Consider the following 26,034-nt stretch of genomic DNA (forward strand, 5'->3'; position numbering starts at 1 on the left):
TATGTAGTAACAACGATGATGATGTCATCTTGCTGGCCACACGCGTGCACGTGTGCACACGCACACACACACGTACACTTATAATACGTGACCAAAATAGCATAGAAGTTGAGAGGAAGGCAAATGGAATTAAAATGTTTTATGGACCTTGCATTGTCTAGGAAGGAGGTAAAAGTACCAAATAGTATTAGATTTTTTTATATTCAAGAATGGGATTATAATCACTCAGATAACCACCAAAACAATATTATGATATAAATTTTCCAGAAAAATAAAGAATAATCACAACACTGAGTGGCAGGGGTCAGAGGGTGAGGAAAGGGTGCCTTCTGAGGTTTAGCTAAATATTCTGACTAAAGGACCCATGGGCACATGTGGCATGAGTCTACTCAGGACAAAAACATGGCTTGCCAACAGAAGTGTCACAGTCCTTGCAGCAGTCCACACAGCAGTCAGGTGACAGCTTAAGGACAAAGAGATAAGACCCACATGGGGCAGGCATGGAAAGTTCCCTTGGTTTAAAAGCCTCATGCCCCATAGTATCTAATATCCCTTAAAGTAGGTCTGAAGACATAGCTTCCAGGGTTCTTAAAAGGGACATGCTTAATACAGGAGTCACCACAGTCAGGGAAGCCCACATAAATCATCTCCACCAGACATCTGTTATTCTCTCAGTGGAGATGCAATTTACAAAAAGGGGTAATTTTTAAGTCATAAGAAATGTTGCATAGTAATACTGTCGAGATACACCTTACTGGGTTAACAGGGGAACAGAGCTAGAAATTTGACTGAGGTTTAGTTGTGAAGCAGAAGGAACAGAATTTTGTTTACTCTTTGCCCACAATCACCAATCTAAAAGAAAGAAAAGAAGGAGAAAGGAATACAAAAGCATCAAACAGAAAGCACTAACGAGATAGTCCATTTAAATGCCACATATAGAAACTACATTAAAAGTCATGTAATGACATATTCAAAAGACAAAGATTGTCAGGTTGCATAAAAAAACAAATCTTACTATATGCTACTTACAAGACACATACTTGAAACACAGGGTTACAGAAACGTTGAAAGTAAAAGGGTGGGAAAAGATACACCAGCAAACCTGGCCAAGAGAGAAGGTGGTGTAACTGTTTTCTTCATGCAAAGGCAAAAAGTGATACAGAAATAGAGAGGCATTTCATAATGATAAATAACTCAAACCCTAGGAAGAAATAATATTTCTAACTTGAACAAGCCTAAATAAAGTCTTAAAATATCTAAGGCAAAAACAGAAGATACAACAAGGAGGAAGAGACAAATTCAGAATCACAGATTTTGGCATTTTCGGCACTGACAAAACTAAGAGCTTAGTAAGAACTGGACAACAATATAATTAGCAACCTTGATCTAGTGGATGTGTACAGAGTATAACACAAGTTATTTCTCTCTATATAAACAAAATATATACATAAAGAACATTTAACAAATTTCTAAGGATTGAAATCACACAGAGTATATATTCCCTGACCAAATGATATTAAGCTGGAAATCAAGAGCAAAGGATAATTAGAAAAATCGTATACGTCTGGGAATTAAGAAACATAATTCTAGGTGACCTTTGGGTCAAAAAGAAAATTACAGTGTGAATTTAGAAATATTCTGAACTCGATAATTTATAATTATGTGGGCAAAGCAATCTTCGTATAAGGTATTACTGGAGTAGTATAAGTAACTTCACTAAACAAAAACCAGTTAAATGGAATTTTACCAGTACTGATGACGCACAGGAAGTTAACACTAGCTCAGACACTAATGACCAACTAAGGGGTGGGGGGAATCCTATCCATCCTGTTCAGTAATATAAAATCTTCAGTTAAGGAATCTACTGGAAATACTCTCTCTCTATTTAATCAGCATTCTATCTCAATTTATAAATGCCGCCTCCTCTCTCGTTTATAAATATCCAGACTGACTCAGCCTAAGAAACTCTAAATTTGACAAATTCAAGAGTCTTATAAAGATTAAACTGAAAGAGTTAATACTGATCTCATTCTCTGGCATGTTTTAGCCTGTTTCTCCCTCTATTTTATGTAAAAAACATTATTTGTGAAGGCACACTGATCGGTCTATGTATTAGCCAGAAGGCACTGTAGTTAGACATCTGCCTATCTAACTTGCTTTGAACACTGCCAAATAGAGTCACAGGCAAATTTAAGTTCATTTAATAATTTACTGACCATCTGTTTAGGGTGCACCTCATGAGATATCAAGAGATATATAAAATTAGTAGAACTCCCTCCCTATGTTTAAAAGACTTATAATCCAGGTGGGGAGACAAGACATGCATTGAATACATTGTGTAGATTCTGAGACAAAGTGAGGGGTCAGGACTTCCACTTCTGGTGGTGGAGGACCAAGCAATGCTACAACCTTCCTGATGAAGTCATTAGGAAAAGCGCTAGACAGATATGGGAAGGGGGGGAATCTTCTCAAACGCATCAGAGAGCTAATAAGATAACCAAGATGAGAGTAAGACTACAATGGAAAGGGGTGGGGCCGGACTTCAGGGCAGTTTTCATCTGGACAGCCACGAGACTACCACAGTTTCTGACGGCCTTGTGGGGCCAGGGGGCTGCAGGTTGGAACCCAAAGCCATAGACAAGGGACACTGGTCTGCAATCCTAAAGAGCTAACCCTGGGAGTCCAAGGTGGATGGAAAACAATTTGGTCCATTGCTGACCCACTCCAGATCCTGAAATTGGATCGGGGTGACCCTGGATTGTCAGAATTTGTCTGATATAACTTTTAAACTTAAATGTTTAATTTTTCTGGATTCTTTTTCTTTGACCAAATTGACCATTTGTATCTTTTTTTTTTTTTTTTTTTTTTTTTTACATTCGATGTAATCACTACTATATTTGGATTTATTTCTACCATCTTAATTTATCCTGGCTTTTCTATGTTCTTTAGTCTCCTCTTTCCTATGTTTTATAGAACTGATTACTTACTTCTCATTCTGACCTCAACCCAACTCATTTCTATTCTTTTACTGACTACATGAGGGAATTTAATATGCATTTGTGTGTTATTAGGATTACAAGCTAAGTAATGTTTGTATTATTTTTCTGAATAACCGATGACCTTAAGCACTTGAATCCTAATCCCTTATCCTTCTAATTTATATACTATTATTGTGCTATTGGATTCTCATCTGTATTTGTTAAAGTTTATTTTTATTTGAGAGAGAAAGAGCAAGCAGGGGAGGGGCAGAAAGACAGAGGGGGAGAGAGAATTCCAAGCGGGTTCTGCACTGTCAGCACAGAGCCCGATGTGGGGCTCTAACTCACAAACTGTGAGATCATGACCTGAGCCAAAATCAAGAGTCAGATGCTTAACTGACTGAGCCTCCTAGGCACCCCTATTCTAAATTTTTTTTTTTCAACGTTTATTTATTTTTGGGACAGAGAGAGACAGAGCATGAACGGGGGAGGGGCAGAGAGAGAGGGAGACACAGAATCGGAAACAGGCTCCAGGCTCTGAGCCATCAGCCCAGAGCCTGACGCGGGGCTCGAACTCACGGACTGCGAGATCGTGACCTGGCTGAAGTCGGACGCTTAACCGACTGCGCCACCCAGGCGCCCCTAGGCACCCCTATTCTAATCTGTATTTTCAATCCAATATTATTTTAGTTTATTTATGCACACCCACCTATTCACCAATTTCTTTGTTCTTCTTTTTGCATTTCAGACTTTCATTTTGTATACTCTTCCTCCATCCTGATATGTATGTATATCCTTTAGAACGTCCCTTAGTGCGCTTGTAACCCTCTCCTCTTTTTCAGAAAGATTCTTTATTGTGTCTTTGTTCTTGAAACAAATTCATTCTCTTTGTACAGAATTTTGGTTTACAGTTCTTTTCTTTCAGCCTGTTATTCTTTTAAGTGGATCTGCTTTTAAGGCATTTTCTTAGTCTTTGATGTTCTGGGATTTCACAATGTGCCTAGATGCAAATTTCTTGTAACTGTTCCAGCCTGGGATATACCAGACTTCCTGACTCCAAGAGAGTGTTATCTTTCATCACTATAGAAATTCTCAGCAACATACCTTCCAATATTGCTCTGCCCATCCTCTCCTTTCCATGAGTAACTGATTAGATGCACGTTAGACCTTTTCATTTTGTCTTCCATGTTTCTTAATAGTGTTTCTTTTTGCTTCATTTCTTGGTCTAAGTAGAATCCTGGATAATTTCCCCACTTCTTTCTTTCATTCCTCTATTCTCTCTTCAGCTTTGTCTAAACTGATGTTAAACCTATCCTTGAGTTGCTAATTTTAATTTCTATCAATTGCCTAGTTACTTGCTTTTTCTCATATTTTTAGGCCTTTGATTTCTTGAAACATACTAAACATTCTTGTATTGTTTCTGATAACTCCATTCTAAGAAGTTTTCGTGACTCCGACTCTTGCACCTGGTACTTTGTTCATGTGTGTAGTAATTCTTTGTGGTGAACTCCTTATTTTCCTTAAAACTTTATCTGTGGAAATTCTTGAAGGTCTGGTTTGAAGGTGGTTTCTTCAAGGAAAAAAAACTGTTTGCTTCTATCATATGCTTGGGGATCCCTGGCCATGACCATTTCAAACTAAACTGTTGATTTAAGCTTTTTAGGCCATCCAGGTAGTGTGAATTTGGATTGAAAACCTCATGAAAACTTGCTTACAATGATAAATTCTCCAGAAGTGTTCACTCCCGCTTCGGCTCAGGGCCATGGACCAACATAGGCGGTTTTCCTTTCAGATAATGAGGGATTATTTCTTGTTCACTTTATATGCAACCCTTTGAGGATGCAACCCTTTGAGGATGCAGTCCTTTGGAGACCTGCCCATGTGTGTGCACATGCACGTTTGTGTATAATCTCTTATTAGACACTCTACTTTGGGCAGGCCCTGGGCTTCACTTGAGGACCCAGCCTTGAACACCTATGCCCAAAGTTACCTACTTCAACAAATCCCCAAAGAGACAGCATCTTCTTTTTCCTTAACTTCTGCCTTCACTCAGTCTGTGGCCTGCATGTTCCTTACTTTCTTATTAGTTCATGGCTGCATTCAAGAAGTGGATTTTTATGTTTTACCTAACATTTTAGTTGTTTTCGTCGGTTTTAGTAGGCGCTTTCTTCACTATGTTCCCAGCAAATGCATTAGTCATATATATTTTTAAGATCTTCCCATGGTCCTAGATGAAACTGATATCTAATTTTATTTTCTCATATTAACCTACTATGAAGGGAATATTAATCTCATAAAATGAGTTGGGTAGTGGTCTTTTTCCTATCCTCCAAAACAGTTTATATATAATAGGAATTACTGGCTTCTTGGCGGATTTATAAAATGTATCTGTAAAACCATCTGGGTTTCATGTTCTTGGCAAACCTGGGAGAAGGCAGACTTCTGATTAGTAATTCAGAGTCGTTAAGGTTACTAATTTATTCAGATTTTCCATGTCTTCTTGAGTTAATTTTGATAACATATTTTTCTAGAAAATTAATTTTTCAAGTTCACTGGCATAGAGTTGTGCACAATATTCTATGCCTTATAAAAATCTCTGTATTATATGAATACACCTTTTTTTCATTCATAATATTGCTTTTTCATCAGTTTCACTAAAGGTTTGCCTATTTGACTAATTTTTTGACCTATTAATTTTAATTTTTGCTTTTTAAAAGTCATTTTCTTACTTCTGTCTTTGATTTTCTTTGGGATTGTTTTTCTGGTTTCTTGAGTGGGGGAGGTGAACTTAACTCATTCACTTTCAATCTTGTTTTTTTAATAAAGATATAACAAGTGGATCACTTTAGCAGCATTCTACAGATTTCGATAAATTCTTTATCATGTAGGTCCATGTATTTCATAATTTCCATTGTGATTTCCTCATCAATATGTGAGTTATCTAGGAGAGGATTTTTCCCTCAAGTTCCCAAGCACATTAAAAAATAAATAAATAAAGGCTGCCCTTTATTTTTATTTGCTGTGAGGATGGAGACTATATCTAAATGGTTATGACTTCCTTTGTGATCTAGTATGTGGCCAGTTCTTGGAAATGTTCTATGTATACTTGAAAGGGATATGTATTTCCTATTCCCTGGGTGCAGCGTTCTTTTGATCCATTAAAGTTTAAATTTGGTTTTCAACCCTTCTGCCTTCTTACTTGTCCGCCTGAAACATCAGTTTCTGGTACAGCTGGTTTAAAATCTCCCACAAGGATTGTGAACTTGTCAACTTTCCTTTTAAAATTGTTTTCAGGTTCTTTTTTTGCTTTATGGAGTTTATGGATAATCACAGCTATATTGGTAGGTACCTAGTTCAAAATGACTCTATTGTCTTGGGTGTTTTCATTTATTGTTATTGATCTCTTTATCTGTATTACTACTTTTTGTCTTAAATTCTATGTTCTTTCACATTAATGTTGCTTTTAATCATTTTGGGGGGGGGGGAAGGGCTTGATGCATTCTTGCTCACCTCTTTCTTTTGCATCGTTCTGTATACTGTTCTGTTTCGGTGTCTCCTAGACAAGCATACGCCTGGATTCTCCATCTGTCTAGTCTTCTTAGTCTATTTACATTTATGGTGAATACCGATTATTTACATTTATTTTGTGTTTTCTAAAAGTAACATTTTCCTTTGTTGCTTTCCCTCCCACCTTCCTGCCTTCTATTGGGCTGAGAGGATGTCTTTATTCCTCTTCTTGTCCCTGTCCTCTCCCTCATTCCCGCTCCTCCACGAACACCCAGACTGGGAAGCTATAGCACAGACTGCCAGGCTCGCTGCCTACCTCCTACCCAGCATCTTTTGTTCTGAGACAGAATCCTTACTTCTAGCTAGGTGAGCTGCTGACCAGAATAAAAATGCACTTCCCAGCTTCCCTGGAAACTTGGCATAGCAAACAAGATGGAAGGAGCATGCTGTGTGAGGCACCCAGGAAGTCTCTTAGGGCAGAGGCCCCAGTTGCCGCCTGGGGCCAGGAGGATGGACGTCAAGTGCCAAGTGTGGCTGAGCAGAAAGACAGAAGGGAGCCAGCTCCCTAACCATCTTAAGGGTGCCATACCCATCCTGGAATACCTTCTTCTGTACCTTATTTACAGGAGAGAGAAATAAATGTCTCTCTTGTTTGAGCCCCTCATTTGGGGATCTCTCTTTTATTAGCAGCTGAATGCAATTCCTCATAGAGAAATTATAGATGGTTCTAGAATTTTAATTTTTATTTAGAAAGAGAGAGTGTGCATGCAATCAGGGGAGGGGCAGAGAGAAGGGGAGAGAGAGAGAATCCTAAGTAGGCTCCACACCGGGCATGGAGCTTGATCTCACAACCCCGAGATCATGACCTGTACTGAAATCAAGAGTCAGACACTTAGCCAACTGAGCCACCCAGGTGCCCCTGGAATTTTTGTTTTTTAAAAATGCACATTTAAATACCAATTTTAGAAAATAAAGGTGATTCTTTTCTAGTTAATGAAATACATCTAACATATTTTATAAACTATAACATATTCTATAAGCATGTTTTATAAGATTCTGTATTCTCCATTTCTTGGGTCACATGCCTCCCTTCTAGGTTCACCGTCCCTCTTGCAGGATGATGCAGGTTGGAGCTGACATGCACAGAGAAGCTAAGGGACAACAGGAACACTTCTAATGGTGTTCTGGTCTTCGGTCCTGGTATCCTCAGCCCTGCCTTTCTGGAGGTTTGATTCTACAAGTCAGCAAATTGTGCTTATTTGTTGTCATGTGGGGCCAAAGAAACCTGACAAAATGGAATAGAACGCTACTGAACAGATGTGTTCTTGTGCATTTGCCTAATTTATCCACAGTGAAGTAATCAGAAACAGTATAGATTTAAATTCTTAGAAAGGAAGTTGTTTTTTTAAAAAAAGATAATAATGAAGAATAAAAAACACATGAAAAGCACCAGAACAGGGAAATTAAAAAAAAAAAAAAAAAAGAATAAAAATAATGAGCCCCAGAATGCTGCCTAATTTAACAAACTTATCAACAGCAGCAGTTTGGGCTAGAAATCTGCTCTTTAATGGGGGGAAAGAAACAGACTTAAGTTATCAAACAGTACTACACCTGAAAGGAACAATAAAAAGAAGAAACAATGGTCAGTAATACAATATTTTATTTCAACTTTTGTAACAGCTTAAGAACAATACTTAAATACTAAACTTCCTCTTGAAACTCTATCTGGTCATTTTGTATATGGACACGAGATACAGATGGCATATTACTGTTTTTTAAAAATCTTTATTTATTTTGGGAGAGAAAGAGCATGAGTGGGGTAGGGGCAGAGAGAGAGGAGACTGGCCTGAGCCGAAAGCAAGAGTAGGACGTTCAACTGATGGAGCCACCCAGGCGCCCCTGGCATATTACTGTTTAATTCAAGATTTATTTATTTTTTAAGCCAAGCCCTCTCTTCAGTACAGGGCTGAAGCTCATTTTGCTAAGCACACACTCTATTTTAGTTATAGACGTATAGTTTTTAAAGATCTCACTAAGAGTTTCCCCTTGTCAACAACCATAAAAAACTCAAATTTAACGAAAAGCATTTCATCTGGCATACAACTATTTCAGCCAGCCATGTTAAAAAAAACAAAACAGGGATAAGAATTCAATTACAACATTCACTTTAAATATCTATATGGTTCAGTGCAATTTATCATAATTACCTAAAAAGCGAATCATACGTTCTCTATAACATATATCAAGAGGGAACCAATGATAGCAAATGGTGCTGACCACCATCAAAAGTGGCGATAAAATGGATACGTAGAAAAGAAAATAATTACCTTTGATGCAAGGTTGTCCACTAAAGCGATCATCGAATTCTTAAACAAGGTGGCAGCGGTCAGAGGTCGCTTGGTCACCTCTGTAATACTCAGTTTGCCTTCGGGCCACATATTCTTCAGCACGGGATTTGAACTGAGAAGCACAGAAAGAGCAATGAGAATGTTACATTCAAATAAGCTGAATAGAAACTGCTAAGGAATCCTGCTGGGCTGCACCCTGGAGCCACAAGAGGACTGCAGACTGGAGCCACAGTGGAGTGCACACTGGAGCCACAGTGGAGTGCAGACTGGAGCCACAGTGGAGTGTAGACTGGAGCCACAGTGGAGTGTAGACTGGAGCCACGAGTGGACTGCACCCTGGAGCCACAAGTGGACTGCAGACTGGAGCCACAGTGGAGTGTAGACTGGAGCCACAGTGGAGTGTAGACTGGAGCCACGAGTGGACTGCACCCTGGAGCCACAAGTGGACTGTACCCTGGAGCCACGAGTGGACTGCACCCTGGAGCCACGAGTGGACTGCAGACTGGAGCCACGAGTGGACTGCAGACTGGAGCCACAGTGGAGTGTAGACTGGAGCCACAGTGGAGTGTAGACTGGAGCCACGAGTGGACTGCACCCTGGAGCCACAAGTGGACTGTACCCTGGAGCCACGAGTGGACTGCAGACTGGAGCCATAGTGGACTGCACCCTGGAGCCACGAGTGGACTGCAGACTGGAGCCACGAGTGGACTGCACCCTGGAGCCACGAGTGGACTGCACCCTGGAGCCACGAGTGGACTGCACCCTGGAGCCACGAGTGGACTGCAGACTGGAGCCACAAGTGGACTGCAGACTGGAGCCATAGTGGACTGCACCCTGGAGCCATAGTGGAATGCAGACTGGAGCCACGAGTGGACTGCACCCTGGAGCCACAAGTGGACTGCAGACTGGAGTCACAAAGCCTACCTGGAAAAAAGACTCCATCCAGAAAATTATGCTGAGAGAGCATAGTGGCAGATACCATATCACAGATGGAGAAGATGTGTCCAAACTATCCTACATTTAAAAAATTCTTGGGGCACCTGGGTGGCTCAGCTGGTTAAGTATTCAACTCTTGGTTTCAGCTCAGGCCATGATCTCATGGTTTGTGGGTTCAAGCCCTGTGTTGGGCTCTGCTGATAGTGCAGAGCCTGTTTGGGATTCGCTCTCTCCCTCTCTCTGCCCACCCCGTCCCTCTCTCCCTCCCTCTCCAAATAAACAAATAAACTTAAAAAACAAACAAACAAACAAACAAACAAAAAAAACAAGATTCTTGGGGCACCTGGTTGGCTGAGTTGTGGAGCATGTGACTCTTGATCTCGGGGTTGTGAGGTCAAGCTCTAGGTTGGGTACAGAGATTACTTAAATAAATAAACTTAAAAAAATTCTTTAAACTTCTTTAAAGTGATATCTACATTATCATTACCTAGGACCCTCAAATGGTTAACACGGCTCTTACAATACATACATAAAATCAAAAGATTTGGGTGGTCCTCAGGAGGAGGACAAGCCACTAGTGAAAAACGATGCTCAATGTGGCATGGCAGAAAACATGGGCAAGAAAGGAGCTTCTCATCGGAAGAAACACTCACACAGAACAGATAACACGACAAAAAGCCAGCTCTTTCTAACAAGGCAGACAGGAATATAAAAGAACCATGTTTACATTGCCTTCCAGTAAATCCCTCACTGCAGCTGAATTTGCACACTCATTTATTGGCAGTTACAATATTTTATTGATGTGACACTAAGACTGTTGCCATCCAATTCCTATGGTGTACTTCAGGCCAGTTTAAATGCTAAAAATTATGTAAAAATCATCATTTAGCTCTGTGGAGATGTTTTTTTTACAACATGTGTGGTGGTCTCAACTCTGATTTGCTTCCTGTTTCATTTTGGGTGTCTTTGATTTTAAAGTAATTGGAACTCAAACTGTTGTTTCCTGGAAACTTCTTTCTTCCTGCCTTCCTTTCCTCCTTCCTCCCTCCCTTCTTCCTTCCTATTTGTGCACAGTTGTCACATGACGTTACATCGGCTGCAGGTGTACAAACGGTGACTCTGCATCTCTAAATGTCATGCAGCGCTCACGTCCAGTAGCTACCACCTGTCATCGTACGATGCGATTTGTCAGAAATCTTTTTTTTTTTTTTAATTGGGGGCTGAGAAGAGAGAGAAAGGACTCGGCAAGGACATTCTCTGCTGTGTTTACTACTGCCATCGCTTTGCCCGCTGTTCTTTCCCTGGTGTAAAACTGAGAAAACTGAGGTGGTTCCCCAAATACCTAGTAAACTTCCGCACACAGAGGCCCGAAATGACAGGTGTGAGATGCCAGAATAAGTGCCCAGAGAGCAGAGAGGAAAAAGGGAGAGCTGAAGACTGACCGGGCCTGTACAGAGCAGCACTCCCACCCCTCGCCGCTGCTAGCGGGGGGTGCTGACTACCACCGGAAGCGGCGCTAAAATAACCCCATGATCTGTGCGTGGCTCAGGGTCCCCATTTCACCCCTCCCTGCTCCTGTCCCTAGTCTCCCGGTGAGCGCTGACCATCAAAATGACCGCATAAGGGCATACCGTTTCTCCTGAAATCTTCCATTCTAGTCTTTAGCAGACAGGATTTAAGGCAATGGTTTTCAACCCTTAGTTCAGAGGAGGCCTGGGTGTCTCCCTAACACTTACTGATAGAATTACCAGAAAGTAGAACATGTGTGCTTTGAAAATTCTGACGCAGCCCAAAGACTGGAGATCGCAGACTTTGAGTCCATGCGTTTCTGCCCCAAATTCCACCTTACTCACTGTTGGCCATACTTAGAGATTATTCCCATATTACGTGGTAAATGGAGGGAGAAGAGAAGGTTGGAAATGAAGGAAATAAGATGTTTATTATGATTATTGTTAAATAGTTGAATTCATATATAATGAACCAAAAGCGATCCATACAATCATTCTAAAGAGAAAGAACTCTTCAGGCCCGTTAAGTCATGAATGTAATAATAAAATAGTTTTCAAACGTCTACAAGAACCCTTTTCTTAAAAGGGAACCTTATTTATCCAGAAACCCAGTAGGCTTAATAGATAAGACAGAAGTTGCATGGCTTAGAAGTGAGGAAGTCAAGAGTGAAGTCTGTGCACCTGGCGTGCCACCTGCCGGCTCCCTTCCTCTCCATTTACACACACAAGCAGCTAAGCACTATGGATTCTATGGGTAATAGTTTTCACTTTCAGTTAATAAACTAGATTCTCACTGCTATTTGACTCTCCAAGCAGGTTTTCCAATAGGGGAGGACAGCCTGTTATACCAATGCAAATATTCCATGTCATGGTCAGATTTTTCACTGGAAATAAACCCACACGCAGCTTTGTTTCTACATGAATCCTGTGAGCTTGGGATTACGTGAGCCCAACACTAGGAGGTGGAGCTCCTCTCACTGAGCTGGACCTGTGGGCCAGAAAAAATTCACGAAGGTAATGAAGGCTGGGGCGCCTGGATGGCTCAGTCAGTGGAGCGTCCGACTTCGGCTCAGGCCATGATCTCACGGTTCGTGAGTTCGAGCCCTGCATCGGGCTCTGTGCTGACAGTTCAGAGCCTGGAGCCTGCTTCGGATTCTGTGTCTCCCTCTCTCTCTCTGCCCCTCCCCTGCCCATGCTCATGCTCATGCTCATGCTCGGTCTCTGTGAAAAATAAACAAACATAAAAAAACAAAAACAAAAAAACAACGAAGGTAATAAATGCCACCTTCTGTAGCCTCTTGCTACATATCCTGGGTGCCTTCCCCTGGCAACACATGCTGATATTGCCACTGGCTGACTGAGGCCGTTTACTCCACGGAGCAACGCCAGACTCCATCACTCGTCCCTCAAAATGGGTGCATCTTACCTGAAAGTTCAACCATTGGAACTCCTTTCTGAAAGTCCCTTTTCCCCATGACCAGCTTTTCCACGGACCCCTCTTGCATTCCCATGTCTCTGTAACTTTCTGGTGCTGACAGCTCCATCACTTGGTGGCTTCAACATCCATACAGATGTACCATTTAATAGGAAAACTTCTTGAAAGAACCGTTTAAACGCAACGTCTCTACATCTCATAGTCCGTATTCTCTGGAGCCCACCTCAACCAGACATTTGTTTTCACAACTCTACTGAGACCAGTGTTGTCAAGGGCCCACCTGACCTTCATGTCAGCAAATCTGATGGTTAACCTCGGCCCTCACAGCATTTCCCTTTTGACGGTATTTCACAGAGTTTATGATTTTTTTGGGGGGGTGCCTGGGAGGCTCAGTCGGTTGAGCATCTGGCTCCTGATTTCATGTGAGGTCATCGCCTCACGGTTCATTGGATCGAACCCCGCGTCAGGATCTGCGTTGATGGTGTGGAGCCTGCTTGGGATTCTCTCTCTCTCTGCCCCTCCCCTGCTCTCTCTCTCAAAATAAATACATGCATATTTTAGAAAATCACTTTGTTTTTGGCTTGGCCTCTGTGACACCAGGTTTCTGGTTTTCCTCCTACTTCACTGGCAGCCCTGTCTCCTTTGCTAGTTCCTTGTTTTTTGCTTGACTCCGAACGCTGGAGAGTCTCAGGGATTAGTCTTTTTGACCTCTTCTATTTATCTGTGCTCACTCTCATTACTCTCATCTAGTCTTACAGCTTTACATACTGTCAATAGACTAGGGACCATGAATTTATAGCTCCAGTTCCTCCTTAACCCCGAGTTCCAGATGCGGACCTACAATTGCCTGCTTGGCATTTCCAGCCGAGCGCCCAACATTATAACATGTCCAGGACAACACGCTGGGTCTCCCCCACCCAGCTGGCCCCTCCTCAAGCATCCCTCCCCCAGTGCTCAGGCACCGTCTCAGATTTCTGTTTTTCTCCCTCACACCACACATCCTATCCATCAGCGTATCTTGTTGGCCTCACTTTCGAAGTATCACCCGCTCTGACCACTTTTCATCACCTCTCTTACTACCACCTGGATTACTAGTCTATTTGGTCTCTTCATTTCTACTCTTGCCCTTTATAGTATGTGTTTTACACAGTAGCCCTAGTGAGTTCTTTAAAATATAAATGGCGCCCTACCATGAATTCCAATGGCTTCTCTTCATACTTCATCCTTACCTTGGCTCACAGACTCTTCTTGATCCACACCCTGCCAACCTCCTTAAATTCATTCTGTATCACTCTTCCCACCTCTCACTCTGCTTTTAGCAGCACTAGCCTGTTCTCAAGATACCCACGCTCACTCCCACCTTGGCGCCTTGGCACTGGCTGCTCTCTGCCTGGAATGCTCTCCTCCGCCACGTGTTCATGGCTTACTCCCTCACTTCATTCAGGTCTCTGCTCAAAAGTCACATCTTTTTTTTTTTTTTTTTTAATGTTTATTTATTTGAAAGAGAGAGAGAGAGAGAGAGAGAGAGAGCGCGCACACGAGTGGGGTAGGGGCAGAGACAGGGAGAGAAAGAATCCCAAGTAGGTTCTGTGTTGTCAGTGGAGAACCCAACACAGGGCTCAATCTCATGAACCGTGAGATCATGACCTGAACCAAAATCCATAGATGGACACTTAACTGACTGAGCCACCCAGGTGTCCCAAAAGTCACCTCTTTTAAGAAGCCTTTTCTGACCACCCTTCTCGATAATGCCTCCCTTGACCCTCCTTGTCTATAACCTTCAATCTCCTACCTACTTTATTTTTCTTCACGGCAACTTGCCACTACCAGAAAGTTACTTATTTTGTTGCATAAGTGGTCACCTCCACTGGAGTAGAAGGTTCGTGAGGGTGGGGCAATAGCCTAAATTTTTTCTCAGCTGGATTTCAGGGCATAGAAGAATGTATGGCTCATAGGTGTGCAACACATTTTTGATGATCTCCCGACCAACTGACTATGCAGATTTAGTATATGAGTGACTACACGTATCTCTAGTCCCAAAGAAGAAACTGGCTAAGAATGTCTTCTTTATGGGCCTCTTTCCAAAGCATTCCTACTGGGTTTGAACTTACTATCCTTTGCCTGGTTTTACTTAACCACATCTTTTCCGCATTTTCTTGGATTGTGAAAAGGTTCTGTCCACTCATATTCTGTCAACACTGACACCAGATGCCATGCTGATGTTAAAAGTGGTCTCTTAGTTGGAGGCAAAGGCATTACCGTGGGAATCTGCCACTGACCTACTTTGGGGACACCGGTAGGGGTGCCAGAAGGATGGTAGTAGTGAACAGAAAAACTGAGGCAACCCAAGGGAAATCAAGGAAAATGATATCAGCAGCAGGGCCCTGCCCTAAATTGATAGATTCCACAATCACAAAGTAATATATTATTTCATTCATATGATCAAATAGAACTAGAAAATTTGCCAGAAGCTCTTAAAACTGTCACATGAAAGTAATCATGTGCATATGTATTATGCAATATACATGTCAAAGAGCTTAATGGAAAGACAGTTAATAAAATTTCAATCCTACCTGTTATACATGAGGCGCTTGAAATCTTGAAACAAAGTGTCTTTATTTTTGTCAATAAATCCAACGACTGAATAGCTAATAGAGGGAAAAAAACCACAGAAAACATGCATTATTCACTAAGCAAGAGCCACATTTAAGCTTTTCTACAAATCTACAGGCCTTTCCAGTGTTAATGATGCAAACAATCATCTGTGGGGCTGGTATTGTCCATTTTGTTCTGTGTTTAAAAATTCCAAATTTACCTACTAAGTAGAGGGCATATTGTTTTTATTCCTCAAAAGGAGAGCAAACATCAATCATTATGATTAAGACTGCCATTTTCTACTGCTTGTTTACTGCTTACCTCAAGAAGGGGACTCTCAAAAAGATAGCTGTGTTTATCATCCAGCACTCCTAAGATCAAAGCAAAACAGCAACAGACAGGAACTACTAGTCTCTTCGTAGGGAGGTCAAGTGACTTGCCTAAGGTTCTCTCAGTGTATTCAGGGTGGGATAAAAGAATCCAAGGAGAACTGCAAAGGACGGTAAGATTTAGATAAGCAGAGGGGAAAGAGGAAGGGGGATCACACAGGGAAGCAGATCAAATGAAGGGGGAGGAGCAGGCACATGCATGGAGTGCTTGAGAGAAAACCAGGAGGGACAGTGTCAGGTGCTGAGTGCCCACATAAACTTGAGTTGGTGATGAAGGAGGGATCGGAGCTGCTCTGTTACAGGGGCAGGTGTGGACTCCAGGGGCAGCAAGGGTGGTGCTGGGGGCAGGAAAGTAATGGAGGACTCAGGGTGACAAGGACAGAGGCTCAGGTGTGAGGAAAATAGGAACTCCAGATGCACCTGCTCCCAATGGCTCTACCTTGTTGCCTGTCCTTAACAATCAGATCAGTGTAGATAATTCTCAGATGTCTAACCCAGACCCCTCGCTGATGTTCTCACCTCACATATTTGATTCTCTAAGAAGATTCCTTCAGGCTGCACAGCCTACAGGAGCTTCAAGGTCACCAGGTCCAAAACGACTTCCTTGCCTCCCGCATCCTAGATCTGTTTCCTAAGACCTTCAAGTCACTTTTGACTGAAACCCTGAAGCCACCGGACTCTTTACCTATTGTCTAACCTGTAACATTCAAACTTCATAGTCCTTATTTTGGCCTTTAAGTTCTCATTATGATTTGATCTCAATCTACTTTTCCAGACATTTCTACTTCCCTATGCTACAAAAAGGATACAGTCCACTTAAATGGACCTAGTTACTATTTCCTGAATATTTCTAGCACCCTTCCCACTTCTCCCTTTAAAAATAATTCCTAGAATCTATGGACTAGCTACCATCAGCCTTCCTGGGTTTATCACACAGAAATACTACATCATGTGCTTATTCTAAATTCTGACAATACTGCTATTAGTCATGTGGTGATTATTTTAGACCAACTCTTATTGTCCTGATGTATGCATGTAAATGTGTGGATATATATGTACGTGCATGTTTATGGGTATAAATAAACACACACACAACCATATATGTACATATGCATCTTACATGGGAAGCTCTTCGTGAGCCGAGACCACACCCTAAAATACACTGTGCACAAAGGAGATATCCACTAAGAATCTAGAAAGGGACTGAAGGGCTGAAAGAGAGAAGGGGAAGTCTGAGGCACTGGATATCCCTCAAAAGGGTCAGCTAGCATCCAGGACTAGGAGTCTGGAAACCTAGCTACAGTCTCAGCTATTCCAGAAACTTGCAGTGTGACCTTGGGTAAAAATTTACATAGATAAAGACTTTACATAAGTCAAGACTTTACATAAGTCTTTTAATCTGTAAAACAAAGGGGACGGGCTGGCTGGTCTCTATGGCCTCTGACCAGCTCTGCTTTTATGCTTCTGAACTGTATGAAAGTGTCCTGTAACTGAGGCCTGCATTTTCAGCGGGAGATGTCTGCACCGCGCTGGATCCTCCCTCTTAGTATTCTGGAACCTGGGAACAGGACCAGAAAAAGTGGAATATGGTGCTATTCCAGCACTAATGGCTAGTTTGACAGATGGGGTGATAATCTTGAGCCATATTATTTTATGATTCAGTTTTAATTTAAATCAGGAACAGCTATTAAAATCCCTTCAAATGTCTTTTCAGCATTTGTAGGGATGATCATTTGCCTTTCTGTTGTTGTGTAATCTCTTCCTGTAATGGGTTTGATGAATAGAACTCCTAACATATAAAAGAAGGACAAAGGAAAAGAGGAAACTTTAAACAATAATAAGATAAGAGGCAGTGTTCAGTGGACAAAGCATCCTAAGTGTAGTAGGCTGAAGAACTGCAACCCCCCCCCCCCCAAAGACATCTTTGTCAAATTCCCTGGATTCTGTGAATGTGACCTTACACAACAAAAGGTGTGATGATGCTAAGGATCTTGAGAGGAGAAGTGTATCCCGTATTACCCAGATATTACCCAGGTGGGCCCTAAATGCCATCACAATTGTAGTTTTAAAATTTTTTTTTTTCAACGTTTTAATTTATTTTTGGGACAGAGAGAGACAGAGCATGAATGGGGGAGGGGCAGAGAGAGAGGGAGACACAGAATCGGAAACAGGCTCCAGGCTCCGAGCCATCAGCCCAGAGCCTGACGCGGGGCTCGAACTCACGGACCGCGAGATCGTGACCTGGCTGAAGTCGGACGCTTAACCGACTGTGCCACCCAGGCGCCCCCTCAATTGTAGTTTTAAGATAGAGGCCGAGGGAGATTTAACACAGACACACTGAAGAGAAGGCAGCATTGTGACCACAGAGGCAGAGATTGGAGACATGTAGCCACAAGCTACTAGAAGCTGGCAGAGGCGAGGAACAATCCTCCCCCAGAACCCCTGGCATGTGGCCCTGTGGACACCTGGAGTTCGACTTCTGGCCTTCGGAATAAGAATGGATTTCTCTCTTGTTAAGCCACTTGTTTGTTATAGTAGCCCCAGGGAACGCAAATGCTAAGGTGGTTATATTTTTAGTCATATTTTCTTATCAATGTCTACTTTTCTTACATTGTGACCAGAAAGATTGGCTTATGAGAATTTTACTTTTTCAATTAACATTTGAAAAGTAATATGGCAAAACTAATTTTCCTGTAGTTACCCAACTGCTTGTAGTTCTTCACACACAGTGGTGGCTCTGGGCTCTGGAATGCCCTCCCTCCTCCCTTCCTCTTTCCCTTAGCCTCTCACTTCTAGGACTCAGCTTGGATAGCACTTCCTCCCCCAAAACCCCTCTATACTCCTTGCCCTGGGCTAATGACTTCTCTTCAATGTTTCCATAATGCCTTGCACATCTCTAGTTTGACCCTTCTCATTCTTCGTTAGAGTGACTTATGTATCTGCTAACACCCACCACTGAACTGTTAGCTTCTCCAGAAAAAGACCCATCTTACCCATCTTTCTATATGTTCTTAACATTCTTCCACAATTTATTTATCCATCAGCTAATGTGAGTGGCATCTATGCCACAGTGGCCACACTATGTGCATGGCTGCCATAGTGTGGGTTCAAGAAATGGTTGAAAAACAAGGAATGAATGAAGCTATGCCCTTTTTTTTAAGTGAGGAGATGAAAATATACTGGCCGATGAAATGGTGGAAAAATGCAAATAAATAGGAAAACAGTTTTTATTTTCTCTGGTTATATCTTCTAAAATGAAGTTGCATGCCAGTCATCGCATTAGGTACCAAAGTAAGATACTCACACAACATCACCCGCGTAATGTCGAATTCGAAAGTCTCGATCAAACTCCAGGATTTTGTCTGAGGCGCAGAGCTAAGAAAATCAATAAGGAGATTATTTTGAAAACGGCTATTTTCACTTTCCTAAAAATATACTCCAATTTCATATAAGATGATGATAGTGTCACAAATCATGATACCATTATGAATGAGATAATGCCCCACCACGTGAGGCTTATATGGCAAAATCTTCGAGCTTACACCGGAAATCCACACAGCTGGACTTCATTTCCCAGCCACCCTTGCAGCTGGATATGGCCAAGTGACCAGGTGCTGGACAATGGACGGTGAGTGGAAAGGAAGTGTGGTTATGTCAGGCCAAATCTGGTAAGAAGTGGGTGATCCTTTCTGCACTTCCTTTTCTCCTCCCATTAGCTGGATGCAGAGAAGGATAGTGGCAAGGGGAGGGAAGAGCTGGAAAATGGAAGAAGTCCAAATCCCTGGGAGAGAAGTGCTAAAATCTTGGCTGCTGCCTGGGTGCGGCCCAGCCTATCCGGAGTCTCTTTCTCTTCCACACTCCACTCAAGGAGCACCACACTGAAGGCTTGCCGTCTGCTAAGTGCACATGTCTCAGTCAGTCCTCACAACTGATAAAGTAAGTTAAGTATTATGAGCTCTCTTTTACGTACTAAGGCCCAAGTCACATGGCTTGTAAGTGGTAGCTCTGATGATTCTTGGGACCAGATGTAATGTCTGTGCTCTCCATGTACACAACGGCCTGGCTAACCTGTCTTTTGCTAAGCTGGGACTCAAGTTCAGGTCCATCATTTCAAAGAAGATCAGCCTCCTGCAGCTCTTTCTCATGGAAGAGGAATACGTTCCAGACAGGCAGTTTTTATATAGCCTGGTGGTCTCCATTGCTTTCTGTAATTTTCCTTGTTATAGTAACACCCAGACTTCTTTGTCTGCCCTGTGAAGGATCACTTGACATCCTACAGGTTCTAAAGCAGACATCCAAGAATCCATAAAGCACTGAGTGCACTTACGTACAAAAACTTAAGTTTCAGTATGGTGGCTTCTATATTGATAACTGGACTAGTAAAGGAATAATTAGTTTATTAGTTAGACAAGTGAATAATTCCAGGAAATGAGAGTCAGATTTCCGAGGTTCAAATCTTGGTTCTGTTTTTAACTTAACTTTTTAAACTTAATACTTTATAAATTTTTAATTTCATTTCAACTTTAATAATTACTTCTATCAGAGAGTTGTCCTAAAGGTGAAATGAGATATGGAGACCTACATAACATACATAACATACAAAGGGATCTCCAAAAAATTGAATTCCTCTTTCCTTCTGTCTCTCATTAACCATTTTACAAAACCCTGTTATTTATAAAACTCCTCATGGAAAAGGACCCAGGAGATGCCTATGCTGAGTATTCTTACATTTGGATACTGCAAAGTCTCAACCGATCTGAACACAGAAGATTTTAGATTTTTCTTTACTTTCTGAAAAGAAGTTATGTTATCATTTAACTTTGTACGCTCACAATACTTTAAATAGTAATTTCATGGTTTATTGGATCATTTATCTGTCTCTCCATGATAACTTTAACATCTAAAAAACAATTCAGCCCCATAAATAAATACAAGGCAGAAACTTATTTAACACGCCCATAACTCAAGATAACATGTAACCAATAGCAAATGATAATACCTGGCTTAGCATACAGCAGTATAGCATTATTTAAAGGAAAGGTTCATAGTGATGAAAATATCCTGACTGCTTGGTTATTTCCTTTCTTTCCCTCATTAGGGCAATAATCCCAGAAATTAATTGGGACACTTTAAAGGTCCCAATATCTCAAGACATGTCTGGGGGATGACAAATCCTGGAGGAAGGAGCTACCTGGTTTGAGAGTCAGAGAAACCTGGGTTTCCACATTTAAAGGAAAAAAAAAGGGGTGCCTGGGTGACTCAGTAGGTCAAGCCTCAGACTCTTGGTTTCAGCTCAGGTCATAATCTCACAGTACCTGAGTTCAAGCCCCACGTCAGGCTCTGTGCTGACAGCTGTGGAGTCTGCTTGAGATTCTCTCTCTCCCTCTCTCTGCCCCTCCCCCCCCCATCTCTCTCTTTCTCTCAAAAAAAAAAAAATAAATAAACATTTTTTAAAAAAATAAAATAAAGGAGGAAAAAGAAAGAAAATTCCCATTTCTGCAGATAAATCACCATTTTCACAATTTCTTATTAAATTGGTGGCAACTGCTTAAAAGTACTATGTATAGTTGCTACTTTAAGAATGAGATTATGTTTCAAAATATTTGGTGGACAAATTTAATTCAGGTGTATAAATGGCCAAGGTGAATCAAAATGAGGTCACTTCTCATGTGAGACTCATAGTTAATTTATTTAAATGAAATGGAGCCTTGCATGTTTTAGTTTTAAACTGAATATTCCATAAGGTCTATTTGGTATAATCGTGACCAATTCAATTCAATTTTACAAACACTGATTAGGTACCATCTGGTAGGCAGGATGTAGGTGAGTCTCCAAAACCTGGGCTGAGATTATAAAGGACGTGGGTAACCCAGCTCTCCAAGACAGGGCATCTGCCCACGTAATAATACCATCTTTTAATGGATCACTCTAAATAGTGTAGGTTGCTTCTAACTTGGCTCACTGCTCTGTCCCCAGCATCCAGGATTACGCCTGGAAACAGCAAGCCCTTGTATCAAATGTGGGAAATGTTCTGACCAGAACCCTCATGTCAAAGGTCAGACCGTAGTATCTGACAGCCGACCGACTTGTAGGAGGGATCCAAGTCAGTCCTCAGTAACAGACCAAGGAGAATCTTTTAGAAATAAACTGGCCTAACATAAACATCAGTCAGTAATCTATTTCTTGATGATTTGTGCTTTTATCCAGTTAATTGTGGATTCTTACTCTTCTGATTACACAGTTTCAAAGGGGACAAAGTCAGAAAATAGATTTGTGCAAAAAAAGAAAAATGGCAGTGTGTCAAAGATTTACATGGAAATATGGAGGAGCAGAAATGTTTGCTCCTTTCTGTATGGAAGTGATGGTGCACGGAGCCTGTTTCTACTTTAGTCTATGGCTGCTAAACACGCCTGTATTGGTAGAGTGTCGGCGGACCACCAGGATGACGGTCTGCCCCTCCCAGGACAAACACAGTATCTGCGAGGCACGGCACAAAGGTCTGATAACCACGACCGCCACCACCCATTACAGAAATGTCATCTGTTTAATGACATTTTTAGAATGTGAAAAATAGGGAGTTTAAAAGGATACCCATTCGTTTAAGGGAACGAATTCCTTGTAACAATGAGAATTACAGCTAGAATTCCCCTCATTTCAAGAAAGTCACATAGCCTGAAGAACTATGGCAGAGGACACATACTACGTTTTATAACTGATGACAGTAAAAAGTCAAGGACAAAAGCTGTTTTTGGTGCCAGAATTATCCGACGCAGGAACAAAATTCTAGCACATGAACAAGGCCTCTGTACCTATTGGTTATAAATGACATCATGCTTTCTAAAATCATGTTCATTTTTCCTATTTCTAGCAAATTGAATAGTCTGGAGCTCCCTCTCCTGGATATTATGATTTTTATCAGTCTTGCCATCCCATAAACCAGACAGGCAGGATTTACTTACAGTAGTAAGTTGCTCCATGATTGCTTACGCTCTTTCTTGCTTAGTTGAGTGGACCTCTTTTAACCCAACATTTAAAACCATTTAATTGTGTCCAGCAATGGGGAAAATCCTACACATCAAAAGTAGAGGAAGTTCTCATGAAGCACACTACCTTTCGGCTGGAAAAATGACCATGTTTGCCCAATTTGCTGTTAAGTGCTTCGAGGAACATTTCATCGGTGACCTTGCCAACATTCATGCAGGCGTCATCTAGGATAGCAATGATCCCTTTGTGCTGCTGCTCCACAAGGTCCACGATGATCTGATTGTTGAAGTAATCAATCTGCAGGACACAGCACGGAAGTAATCAATCTGCAGGACACAGCACAGAAGCAGGTCCAGAGGGAACAGAGAGCGGGCCAGGCAAAACACCGATGCCTCCACTGGTTTCAGGAGTTTAGGTCAAGCTTCCTTGGTGTTACGTATGTGAGTAGCATTAACGAGGTCTGATGCTAAAATGAGCACGTGTTCTACCACAGGTTTAGTTTTTAACTTCTTTGTTGACTCTGTCACGAACACTTTGTGTTACCTGAGTATAGCTCAAGGCAAAAAGGATAAAGTTGGTGATATTTCTGTCATCACTAACTTTTGTTTGAATCCTATACCTAACCCTACTCCTTCATACTCTCAATCTCCCAATCTGTGTGCCATTAACCACAAGAGCCACACTCCACTAAGGACCGACAAGTAACCTTAAAGTGTTATTCAATATGTTACTTCATGAGGTTTAGGTATCATACCACAACTTGAATTTTTAGTTGTATGACCCCAGATGACTAAAACTCAAAAGAGCATCTTCTCCAGCTTCCCCAAAGTTAAAAAGCATTCATGGGTCTAACAGAGTTTTGATAGTTCTCTGGGAAAAATACAAAAAAAAAAAAAAAATCTAATTCTGAGATGAAAGTTTCCACAAAAGAGGAGAATAAACTTTTCAGGGGCACCTGGGCAGCTCAGTCGGTTAAATGTCTGACTCTTGGTTTCAGTGCAGGTCATGATCTCACGGTTCGTGAGACAGAGCCCCATGTCCGGCTCTGCACTGACAGTGTGGAGTCTGCTTGGAATTCTCTCTCCCTTGCTCTCTGCCCTCCCCACCTCAAAAATAAATAAATAAACATTAAAAAAAGAAGAAGTTCCAAATAACATCTGCCTTTCAGCAACTTCAATATACACAGAGTTTACACAAAATTCCTCTGCTACATCTGTTTATTTGGATGGTCTACAGCACAAATCTCACCACACTCACGCCCGACTAACTCAGGCTAGCTGTACATCATTTGAAGGTGGGAAGTCTGCTATCACACTTTTAGTCCTGTGTGTTCCTGTGTCCCCCTCATTCAGGAGGTACCTAAACTCGAGTGTCTTCTCCATCACCTACCGTAAGACCTATACGTTCACAATGGACTCTTACAGTCTCATATGGACTCCTGCTCCAGGCGCTCATGCCGGTTATCTGTCTGTGGGTTTCAGCTCTCCCCCTACTCTTCCAAGTTCTCTTCTGTATCCATGGACTGAACGCCTGCAGACTGGGTGGCTTCTACTTCCTTTTTTATACTTTCGCTAGTTTGCTAAATCAGTGAGTCTCAAGAGGATGACCTTTTCCCCCCAGGGGCATGTGGCACTGTTGGGGGACATTTTTGGTGGTCATGACCACATGTGCCATGGGAAGAGGCCACTAGGCGTCACGATGCACAAGACAGCCCCATAACAAAGACTCATCTGGTCCAAACGTCAATGATGCAGAGGTGGGGAAACCTTGGCCTAAATATTTACTTTTACTGTGGACATGTATTGCATTTCCTAATTAGGGAGAAAAAGTTATTTCCATCTTTCGAAAAAATATCCTTACTATTCTCAAAAAGCAGTAACTCTATACTAATTATTACCTGAAGTCTTAGACTTTGGGAGTATGGAATTAAAGACTAAGTCTTCTGTCCCAGGGACAAAATAATTAAGTCCTCTAAAGTTCCAATTGTAAAACTAAAGCGATTAGTCTTTGCTGAGAAGTTCAGAAACTTTTAGTTTGTAACTTTAATGTTACTTCAGTGCTTAAAGTCGTGGCTTCCAAACCAGGTTCTTCCAGCAATCCTGATTACCAGCAGGCTTCCTGGGGGTTCCAGGGGGCAAGAAGAGATATGACGAGTAGCTCAGGGGCACAGAGGCTCCCATTGCCACCCCAAATAGCTTTGTGCCTAACAGTCAAGTTGTCAACAGCCAAAAATGACATAAACTACAGCACCAAAAGCCTGTAAAAGTGAGTCAAGCATTAGGGACCTTCTGATGGGAATCTACATATACCACCTCTGAAACAGACTGGCAGAAAAACACTGATTCTGAGACCACACAAGACTCCAGATCTAACAACCAAGGACATACGCGGATCAGGGACATATATCAGATGACACCAAGGGAATGCAACGAGCAGGATCCAGACTGTGGGCAGGTCCACAGAACAAACGACTCGTTCTCTTCGTTGGAAGACTGCGGGGAAACAAGAGATGGAGCAGGAAATCTATACGTATGCGAGAGTCCTACCAACTGACCACAGTGTAAGAACCTTACCTGGATCCAGATTCAAACTGTAAAAACAAACCTGTAAAACAACTGAGGAAATGTGAACACTGCGTGGATATTTGAGGATAATAAGGAATGACCATTACATTTTTTTTTTACTTTGATAATGGTATCATGGTTATGGTATTTGTAAAATGCCATACAATGTAAAAGGCTTTATCTTTCAAAGAAGCACACTGGAATATTTACAGATGAAATAATATGATGTCTGAGATCTGCTTCAAAATAATCTGGGGGTGTGTGGGTGGGTACAGATCGACCCAAGACTGGCAACCCACTGTAACTGTTATGGTGGGTGACGGGTCCATGAAGTTTATTATATTACGATCTCTGCTCTTATGTGTATTTGAAATCTTCCATAGTAAAAAAACATTAAACAAAATCAATCACTATGTTCAGAAATTGAGTTTTTAAAGGAAATAATTACCCAGAATAGAGATTTTAATTTGGGGAGACCTGGCATGTAGTTAGCACAGTAACAATTACCTTGGATCTAGCTTTTTTCCCCCTCTAGGACATTTATTTCCTGGTTTATTTTGCTAAGGAGTTTTGCATTTTTGGGGCTTCTGCTCCTTTTTCAGATGTTTGGAATAGCCTACTAGAACTGCTGACTTTTCTCCTTATCAGCTATGCCTGTGGAATTGGATACCCCAATTATTAAAGGGTATTTTTGGCCAGTATCTCTGAATCACATCTGAATCATAAGTTTCATGATTAAATTTGCTATAAAAATCTAAGCTTCAGTTATACTGCGTATCAAATTGTACAC

The 26,034-nt window shown here is 41.6% G+C and overlaps 1 protein-coding gene across 2 annotated transcripts in view; it reads right to left on the reverse strand.

Annotated features, from left to right (window-relative positions):
• Positions 1-26,034, reverse strand: part of MYO1D (myosin ID) — a 361,575-nt gene that overhangs the window by 221,552 nt on the left and 113,989 nt on the right. For both annotated transcript variants that reach the window (XM_086686602.1, XM_086686605.1), the window contains exons 11-14: positions 22,807-22,977; positions 19,001-19,071; positions 15,286-15,360; positions 8,813-8,945 (exon numbers count right to left, since the gene is read on the reverse strand). In XM_086686602.1, coding sequence (XP_086542728.1) covers positions 8,813-8,945; positions 15,286-15,360; positions 19,001-19,071; positions 22,807-22,977 — 450 coding nt within the window. The remainder of the gene's footprint in view (positions 1-8,812; positions 8,946-15,285; positions 15,361-19,000; positions 19,072-22,806; positions 22,978-26,034) is intronic.

This window comes from Puma concolor, chromosome E1, assembly GCF_028749965.1.
Source record: "Puma concolor isolate L17-30 chromosome E1, mPumCon1.1.hap2, whole genome shotgun sequence".
NCBI classification, from domain to species: domain Eukaryota; kingdom Metazoa; phylum Chordata; class Mammalia; order Carnivora; family Felidae; genus Puma; species Puma concolor.